The 10,434-nt window shown below is 40.1% G+C and overlaps 1 protein-coding gene across 1 annotated transcript; it reads left to right on the top strand.

Moving 5' to 3' along the window:
- The first annotated feature begins 245 nt into the window (after positions 1-245).
- Positions 246-1,433, top strand: LOC122665575 (rust resistance kinase Lr10-like). Its single transcript, XM_043861730.1, has one exon. It carries the CDS (start codon positions 246-248, stop codon positions 1,323-1,325), a length of 1,080 nt encoding a protein of 359 aa, XP_043717665.1. The 3' UTR covers positions 1,326-1,433.
- Positions 1,434-10,434: the final 9,001 nt, after the last annotated feature.

The raw sequence follows: 10,434 nt of genomic DNA, 5'->3' as shown, positions 1-10,434 counted from the left end.
TAGTGAAGGTGTTATGTGTTGATTCCTTTCCTTTTTTTTTTTTTTTTTTTTTTTTTTTTTTTTTTTTTTTTTTTTTTGCTTTCCCAGGTGCATCTGCGAAGAAGGTGCTTACAGGTAAAGCCACATACATATTCAGCTTTAATAAGATTCATGTGTTACTGTAAAATTCTACTTTGTCGCTTATTAATTTTTAAGTTTTCATTACAGGTGTAACCACCGGTACCTTTTTTCTTGTTGTGGCAATAATGATGTCCATAAAAAAATGCCATGACTACAAATCAGATAAAATTGAAAAAGAAAACCAAGTGAGGATTCTTAAGTTCTTAGATGACTACAAATCCCTCAAGCCCTCAAGGTACACATTTGCTGACATTAAGAGGATTACAAATCAATTTAAGGAAAAACTTGGACAAGGAGGTTATGGTAGTGTGTACAAAGGAAAGCTTTCCAATGAAATTCTAGTTGCTGTTAAGGTCCTTAACAATTCCACCGGAGTTGGAGAGGACTTCATTAATGAAGTTGGCACCATCGGTACGATTCATCACATAAATGTGGTTCGCCTAGTTGGTTTCTCTGCAGATGGATATAGACGAGCTCTTGTCTATGAATTTTTGCCAAATGAGTCACTAGAGAAGTTCATCTTTTCAAGAGATACTACGAGAGCAGTCCTTGGTTGGGAGAAACTTCAAGATGTAGCTATTGGCATAGCAAAAGGAATAGAATACCTTCATCAAGGGTGTGATCTACGTATTCTTCATTTCGATATTAAACCTCATAATATCTTATTAGACGACAACTTCAACCCTAAGATCTCTGATTTCGGTCTTGCAAAATTATTTTCCAAGGACGAGAGTGCCATCTCCATGACTACAGCAAGAGGGACAAAAGGATATATTGCCCCTGAAGTGTTTTCTAGGAACTTTGGTCATGTTTCTCATAAATCAGATGTTTATAGTTTTGGAATAATGTTGCTTGAAATGGTTGGTGGGAGAAAGAACATTGACAACACTGTAGAGAACACTAGCCAAGTGTACTTCTCCCAATGGATCTATAATCATCTGAGCCATGGGAAAGAGTTGGAAATCAGGATAGATGAAGATGGAGATGCTAGCATTGCTAAGAAGCTAACAATTGTGGCTCTTTGGTGTATCCAATGGTACCTAGTTGATCGTCCTTCAATGAAAGTAGTGGTTCATATGTTGGAAGGAGACAGAGAGAGCTTGATCATGCCACCCAATCCTTTTGAGTCTACAACGCCTTCAAACACTAATGTAGGTAATAGTAAAAGACCCCTCTGCACGAAGTTACCAATCATCTCTGAATAAGGGTGTGCACAATATGTTGTTCTCTTTGATATCTGTGTAAGTTACGTAGCATGGCTGAACTTCTACCCATCACTCATTTCAGCCAGTATGTTTAAGAAGCTTTGAAATTGATGATGAATGGTCTAGAATTTATTCTATCTATAGCTATATATCCTATTCTCTCTTTTTTTTTTTTTTTTTTTTTTTTTTTGGGGGGGGGGGGGGGTGTTGTTTGGAGTCCTATCTATAGCTATAATGTTCACCATTGAGGTTTCATGGTAGAATAAACATACATTGATACAAGCTTTTACATAATCATCTTTTTAAATATCTATTGTTTGTCACTATTAAATAATGGACAACGTTTAGGATTACCTTAACGGTGTTCTGAAAAACACAGTGGAGACAGATCGAGACATTCTTACTCAACAGTCAATGAACGGAGAGAACACGTACAGTCTAACTCGATAGGTGATCGCAACGGATGCAATCTTCCATAGTCCAAATCCCAGAGCAGTGATGGATGCTCTAGAAATGCACACACAGAGTATGGAAGATGGAGACTTGCAAGATTTTTTGAGAGAGAGGGAGAGTTCGCACATTTTGGGGGAGCGGTTGTAGGTCCCTTATATCCTCAACCTATTCCCCCCTCCCTCTATTACATGTTTGAGTACATATAGGGGACTTGAAGTGCCCCCTTCTCCAAGTAACTCTAAACGTCTCTATTGGGTCCATAGTTGCCCAAGTGGGCACATGGATCGGGTAAAAACCCGATCTGATAACTGTCCCTGAAAGAAAAATGAAAAAAAAGCCCTCAACATCATAGTAGTAGGGAGGTTATGTGGTCCAATTACTACATCAGCATAATGGGAGTTGATAGTACATGGTGTAGTTTCCTATCCAAATAAGCAACTACTTTGATGGAAAGAGATGAACTGGATAGGGTTAAAAATCTTTTGATTCTCTCTGGTTTTGTTTTTCGGTATTACTATCAAGTACAATATATATGTGAGACACATAAGTGTTAGAAAGCAACCCTTTCATTGTGCACTATTGATTATCAGAGAAAGCCGAGGTTCACCGGAAAAGCTTTAATAGAGATTGATTAGAAAAAATAGGAATTTGATATTTTCAATATATGAACCCAAATTGGTAATATTTCCAAACTAGAGTTAATATGGTATTCGATGTCTGGAGTAACAAGAAGCACATGAAGAAGCTAGCCATTTTACCACCATGGAGCAGCTTCCATAACTACATCACAATCTTCTACAAACCTAAACAACCATGAAGGAGCGACCATCAGACTAACATTCTAAGCACCCATCAATTCCCAGGATGAGATTAAAAGTGTCACACCCAGATTCCTATACCATTGGAATCTGTGACCAGAGCTTACAAATACGCTCCACACACCCAGCAGGATCACTGATGTAATATTTAAGCTAACTCATCCACACCACATGTGTTAATTCAAACGACCAGATGAAATATAAATAATCATAATCAGAGTAGCAGAGACTATGTGATAACATAAATATATTGACTGTGGCAGTTTATTCAAAGTTATCATTTTATCACATCAAGATGTCAACAATTATAGATCATTCCCATCAGGACTTATGTATTACATAATATTTCGATAACACCTCACTCATAACGGGAATCTAAATAATAAGGTGACAAGGTATCAATGTAGCAAAACATAAAGTATAAAAATGTGGCCCACTGCCTAAGCTACTACTCCCCCTGGTAGCAAGCCTCGCAGTAGCAATCCAATCCATGCTCCCTAACCTTGGACTTCATCATCGCTAATGCCCTCAGGGACATCATACACTGAGCCGACCAACTCCATCCTACCTTCATCATCATCTAAAAAGAGGTTTCCATGAGGAATGAGCCCAATGAGTAAATCGAATCATGCAAATGGCTGCAACATTTATAAATGCAATCACAAGGATGCAAACCAAACATGATAAACGAATCCCACAGTGTCCCATACCACTAGGATAATTCGTACATCAGGTCTGATTTACAGTAATGCCATATGAGTTCAATTTTGTTATTATCCACTTGACAAACAAATGCCTAAGTCCGGTCTAGTGCTACTCCAACACCCTAGGTAGCATCCCCAGCCCTCCACCTCTCACACGCGGATGGCCTATCCGGCGATGTCAAACCCGAGTTGCATAGGGAGCCTGCCGGTCCCGGACCTCGATCGGACTCACCGGTCCCAGCACCTCAATCGGTACACACTGGTTAACCCAGCAAACCCCCAAAGATAACCCCACTGCCACGGTTCCGGTCCTTGCGTAGGAATCGTCTCTCCCAGCACCTCAATCGGTACACACTGGTGTCCTCGTGGGGGATTATCCAACACATAAACCCCTGTTGGCAAGGGTCGTAGCATCGGGTATAGTGTCATCCTAACTAGCATACATCTAATGCATATTAAGGTACGTACACACGTAGGCCAGAGGTCGAGTCCAGAGTCCCTCCACATCGGGCTCGCTATCCTCTCGCGCCCTCTAACTTACACGTGCACATTATCCACCTACCAAAGAAATGCCTAAGTCGGGTCTAGTGCTACTGCAACACCCTAGGTAGCATCCCCGGCCCTCCATCTCTCACACTCGGATGGCCTATCCAGCGATGTCAACCCGAGTTGCGGTTGGAAGCCTGCCATACACGTGTACATCCTGTACGGCAAGCCCCCGATATAACCCTAGCTCTCACCCAGTCCCAGCGCCCACTACAGAACCAATCTGTTGAGACTGGTACCCCAGTCCGTCGAAAGTTACCACCGGTTACCCAACACCTTACCCCCTATTGGTAAGGGGTGTAGCACTGGGAAAGTGTGATCCTAACCATATGGTTCTAAATGAGTAAAGGTGCATGCATACGTATAGGCTAGAGGTTGAGTCCATAGTCCCTCCACATTGGCTCGCGATCCTCTCGCCCCCTCTAGTTTACACGTGCACATATAGTTATTTCCAATCTCTTATCCCAAATCCGATGCACACTACGGCACCTAGATCACATCAATCTCACACATCTCGTATTCATCACACATTCTCATATCTCAGATCCCAAGTCCGGCACACACTACGACACTTGGATCACATCAATCTCACATATTTTGCATTCACCACATATTCTCATATTCCAACACATGGCCATATCCGTTCTCAACACACATAACCATATTCAATCTCAACACACATAACCATATTCAATCTCAACATATATAACCATAACCATTCTCATCACATATGTCCATCTCATCATTCAATCACATTCGCATTCTCAGTCTCGTCACACAACTATGTTCTCATTCAAAATCTCATCACAATAGTAATTCGAATATAAAATACATCCTAGCATCTACATTAAACATGGAAGAATTTACCAAATTATCTCTAACAAAATAGGCATTATTAGTCATACACTCTAGACCATTAAACAAATAGATACATGTATGGCAATCACACAACGAGATATATAACATTCCAAAATAGGGTCGGTTATCCGAATTCCTCACCTTGTTCTTCAAATCGATGATTCAACCAAAATTCCAATTCTCGCGTGTACCCGTACGGCTCCTCCGGATGGTTGTAGTTACCTAATTTAATATTTTTTAAAAGGTATTGATAGTTATAGATAACCCTTATTAAAATCCCTCAAAACCCCTTCTTAAACATTGTCGAAGTAGGCAAGGTCACTGAAGTAAATTCGATTGTGGTAAAGTTGTCAATGCACATTAGTCATCTTTGAACCCAACTTAAAGGGTCTTCCCCTTAGATTTGGCTAAAGGTATCTTCATATGAAATGTAGCTCTTCAAGTCTAGTTTACAACGCAATTTTAATCACATCGATTGAGTATGTATCGACCACGTTATGGTCAAAACAGTGGGTAAAGGTCAGAAAAATGGTAAGAACAGTTTCTGAAAACGGTAGGAAGGCTTCTGGGTTGTTCCTACCATTTTCTTCCTACCGTTTTTAGGCAGAGAGAAAAAGGTACGAAGGCATGTCTGAAAAGGTAGGAAGGCACCTGGGCTGCTCCTACCATTTTCAACCGAATGCATCTACCTTTTTACATTTATAGGTTCATATTGAATCCTAGGCTTGGGGCTTTGGTTTCATAGCTCAAATATGTGTATCATGGGGCTATACCATGCAATTTTAGTTAGAACTATTACCCAAATCTAGGGTTTTAGGTCTTATCATCAAGAGGGTCTACTGTCAACAAACCCTAACCTTGCCTCCTACCTGCCATCCACTGTCTATCATACACACCCGTCCCCCACCCCCTTATACCCCTCTTACCCGCCACCACACCTTTACCTGATGGCCAATTATACCACATCCAACCCATATATCCTTCCAACTCCACCACCTAGTTTCCAGACAGTGGAGCAACAGATTATGTGAATCCTGATCTTCATCATTTCTCCTCGTTGAAGGCATAAATTGGTCCGGATCAGCTCCAAGTTGGTAACGGTAAGGGGTTGTCAATTTCTAATATTGGTTCTATAGTTCTATTTTCTCAATCCCGTTCTTTCAATTTATCAAAAATTTTGCATGTTCCATCTATTACAAAATCCTTAATTTCTGTTCAATAGTTTGCAAGTGATAATAGCGGCCTTTTTGAATTTCAACCTTTATTCTTATGAAGGATCAAAAAACTAGGCATACCTTGCTCTCCGGACCGAGTGTTGCATCAAATTATCCACACACATAGTTTACCTTGTAGTTCTTTTCAAAAGTGTTCTCTTTATCTTTCCTACCAATTGGGCAAGGCAAGCCGTTTATCTTTACAAGAAACTCATATACATAGTTGTTATTTTTTTCAGATGTTTCGGGACCTTTTTTTTATTCTTCAATTGATGGCCATTGGTATTTTGTTATTTTTGTTGATGACTATACTAAATATATTTGGTACTATCTCCTCAGTGTTTTTTTATTTTCAAATTTTTAAACTTTTTTTTTAACCCAAATATTATCTGGGACCCTGGCCAACCCCTACGATTTTATTAAAAGATCAATCAAAGAGTATGAAAGAATACAAGGGGAGGGACATACCAGCCTTACCCCAATCGAACAGATATTAAACCATCGCATTCAAGAAAAGCTCACAGCCCTTACAAGCAACCCCAAGCAAAAAACCTATTTTCTTAACACAGGAAAAATCGTCTCTGGTAATCCGCCGAAGCTCCAGAGGGAGATTCATCTCCCCACTAAAATAATTATCAGATGTCAAATCACAAGCTAAATTGGCCAGTCAGTCTACTGCCCTGTTCCCCTCTCTATAGGTGAAGGAGATCAACGGCCTAGTAGACTCGATGAGATCCATAATCTCCTGGAACCAATACCAACCCTTCCAAAGACTATACCTTCTTTTTTATACACACTTGATAGTCACCTCCGAGTCAGAGTTAACATGAGTTCCCACAAACCCCAAATTTGCACAAAGGCTCAAACCATCCCTCAACGCTCTCAGTTCTCCAATGTTATTTGTGCAAGCACCATAGTGATTAGCGAAAGCAGCAATTACATGACCATACTTGTCTCTGATTATGCCCCCCACTACCACCCTCCCACGGATTTCCCCTGCAAGCACCATCGATATTGAGCTCCACCATAGTGAAAGGAGGGCACCAGAACACGGGGATAGGAGGACGTCGGACAATCAATTTTTGAGCAATCCCAAAAAATTGGAGAATCATAGAGTCCTGGAGATTTGAATGCTTACGAAATGCAGGAAAAAAAGGAACCTCTCTCACCCAATTACAGATTACCTCCACAATGTGACTGGCCGAATGTGCTCTTTCCCCATGCCTACGATTGTTCCTCTCTTTCCACAATTCCCAAACAACAAAAAAGGAAAGCAAAACAATGACCGAGACCCCTTCCATGAGCATGACCTTGCCAGAACAAAACTCTACATCTCACATCCTGGGTGGGCACCAGTTCTATGTCAACCAGTTTTGAGAAAAAAACCCATACCCTGTTAGTCATTCCTCTTACCACCAAACAGTATGTTGCCGACTCCCGGACAGGAGATCCACAAAATAAGCATTTAGAAACAAGGGGAATGCCCATCGCCATAATTACAACATCCGTTGAGATCGAGCCGCAAAGCACTTGCCAAGTAAAAAAACCAATTTTAGATGGCAACATCTGGTTTCAAAGCCATTTCGTAAAAGGCTTCTTCGGCGAAGTAGACATTTTTAGACTTTAGTTGAGCGCTATTTTAATCGAAAAATTAGGTCAGTCCAAACTGACTAGGGCGAGTTTCGCACTCTTCCTTAATATTTTGTTCACCTAGGAATCGCTCATCAGTTAGCCTATCCTCACACCCATTAGCAACAAGGCTTTATTGAACTGCGTCATCGCCACATTGTAGACACACGACTCACTTTACTTGGCCAAAGTTCTGTGCTTCAAACTTATTAACATTTTGCCTTTGAGATTGTGGTCTACCTTATTAATCATATGCCCTCCCTTGTGATTAAAAATATTTTCCCTACCTTATTAATCATTCTAGGGGTAATGATAATTTTATAAATGAAAATCTCAAAAACATGATAAAATTAAAAAAATATCATAAAAAATATTTTTCATGCATTCCATTTTGTTTCAAGTAATTTTAGAAAATTTCTATGTGCATACATGCTCATCATATGTCACAACCATGCATAAAAAGGCACTCTTGCTCTTCGGGGCCATTATGGTAATTTAACAAGTGCAATCCCAAGATGACTTTCCACCACCATAACTTGGCACATTTGGTCATTTTTGGATGTTTAATATCATTTGAAGTTCCAGAAATGACTTAAAATTACACATCCCGACAGTATTACCATTTTTCTCTTTAGGGGTATTTTGGTCATTTACGATCAAATCATGTTTTGGGCTCCGGAAGGCTCTTATCATTCTCTTTGAATATGCTAATTAACCTTTATAAACATGTTTCAAGCATACATTTGCATTTTCATCAGGTTTTCATGCATATTTGCATTTTTCCCCTAATAAGGGCATTTTTGTATTTTTAACCACTCTGCACGTTTTTGCCTTGTAAGTATTCTTAATAATTCACATGCATGGCTCTAATGTTATTTAGTCATGTTTCCAGCATTTGTAACATTTAAATGCGATTTTATGCCTTTGTACACATGTTGGCCCTCTAGAGGGGCACTTTCGTAAATTTGGCTCTTAAATTACATTTTCATTCTGACACTTTTCATTTTCCATCATATCATCCCTAGCCTAGGGTCTTAATCATTTTTTTGTAGTTGAATTTGTTTTTACCATTGAGTTATGTCATACCCCGCATTTGATTATGATAATTTATAATATTTTATTGGGAAAGAGAACACTACTTGGTCGCATGCATCGTGCCGCCCTTGTGCCAAGAAAATTTTCTGTCACAACTCCCCTAATTTACAAAAGGTGGAAAGATTAAAACGGGGAGAATAATGGTAGGAAAGATGTTTATTGTAAGAGTGTGAGAAGCAAAGAAGCACTGCATCCCCACAATCCGACGAAATCCGCTAATCAACCATCAATTGCATTTGGAGTGGCACTCCAGTACCCATGAATCGTCGTCGTCACAGGAGGAGGGAGATCTGATGGAGGCCTTTAATGTGTTTGAAAAGGACGACAACAACTCTATCTCTGCCCCTAGAGTTGCAGGGGATCCTCAGGAAGCTCGGGATGCCCAAAGGCCGAGACGTACATCTGTTGAATTGAACAGATGATGATCTTCTCCATTGATCGCAAAAGAAGCACGAAATGGAGTTGCAGGTGGTCCTTAGAAAGAACTTGTGAAGGACTCTATCGTGATCGTGAATGATGGGACAAAAACTTTATTTTCTCCAGTTGAGTGAAAATTCGTTTATTAGAGAGTAAAATTTTTCTGCTTCCTTTTTGGAGCTTCGATTGTTTCGACATAAAATTTTACCTAAAGAAAAACAAACATTGGAAAACTTTTCAACATGTAAAATTTTTCATGCCGAAACAAACGGAGAATGTATGAATTCTGTTAAAATTTTCCTTGTTATAAATTTTACAAAGTTCAAAACAAATAGCGAAAAATTAAATTTGATTACAAAATTTTAGTTTTCACCTATTTTACGCCGAAACAAACGGAGCCAGAGTACATTTTTGAGAGTGCAGGGAATTTCACATATGTGAGTGTTCGTGAACAACTCACAACCGTTCAAATAGAATCTATTCCGTGGGAATGTTCCATCTGGACGACTATGAGTTGTTCATGTATGTGAACATTCAAAATGGGTTTTTGACTATTGTCCACTGTTCTAGTTTAAAGGCAAAATTATCTCCTCCAGTTTTCTGCCCGGCCCAGTTCCCCAGTTCCTCTAATAGGGGGTGACGGACCCCACCTAGGTAGAGTGTTTGGGTAGGGATAAGGTGGTCATTCAACTCCCCCCTTATTAGAGGAATTGGGGAATTGGACCGGGCAGGGAACTGGACGTGATAAAGATCCATGCATTTAGCTCATTTTTTGGGTAGAAAGGGTAATGTGGCAATTGGAAAGAAAAAAGAGGGAGAGGATTGGAAAAGGATGGAAATTCGGGCAACCATCTGTGTGCTGTGCAAGAAATCCAAACTTGAGGAAATTCTCCCATTAATATATTCCGTTGATTGTTTTCCATTCCGCGCGACTGCGTGGGAGAGGGGGAGGGAGAAGGGGCGATCGATAGCTCACTACTCTTCTGCTACATTCCAATTTCTTGAAGAGCGATCGTTCCAGTTGATTATAAGTGAGATTTGTTGACACTGCTCATGATCGCAGTCCTTTGCAAATTAATCTGAGAGAGGGAGGATTTTTCTTGATTGGTTCTGCTCAAATAAGTAGGAATTGTGACGTGGACACACAAATTAACAGAAGCTTGATACAGGGGCTTTCTTCTCAAAGATCAATGGGTAAAAAGTCAGAGTCCTCCAGTTCTGGATCGCGCTTATCCTGCACCACTTGCTTCGATGCTCTCTCGTTTTGCTATTTTACGCACACTTGCCTTCTCTACCATGAAACTCGGTTTGATTCATCTCTAAATGCTTAGAATCCTCTGCATTTCGTTTTGTTACCTGCGTTCACCCTTTTGAA

The sequence above is a fragment of the Telopea speciosissima genome, chromosome 6 (genome assembly GCF_018873765.1).
Source record: "Telopea speciosissima isolate NSW1024214 ecotype Mountain lineage chromosome 6, Tspe_v1, whole genome shotgun sequence".
Classification (NCBI taxonomy): Eukaryota; Viridiplantae; Streptophyta; class Magnoliopsida; order Proteales; family Proteaceae; genus Telopea; species Telopea speciosissima.
The sequence above is the reverse complement of the archived record's forward strand: the minus strand, read 5'-3'. Positions and strand labels throughout refer to the sequence as shown.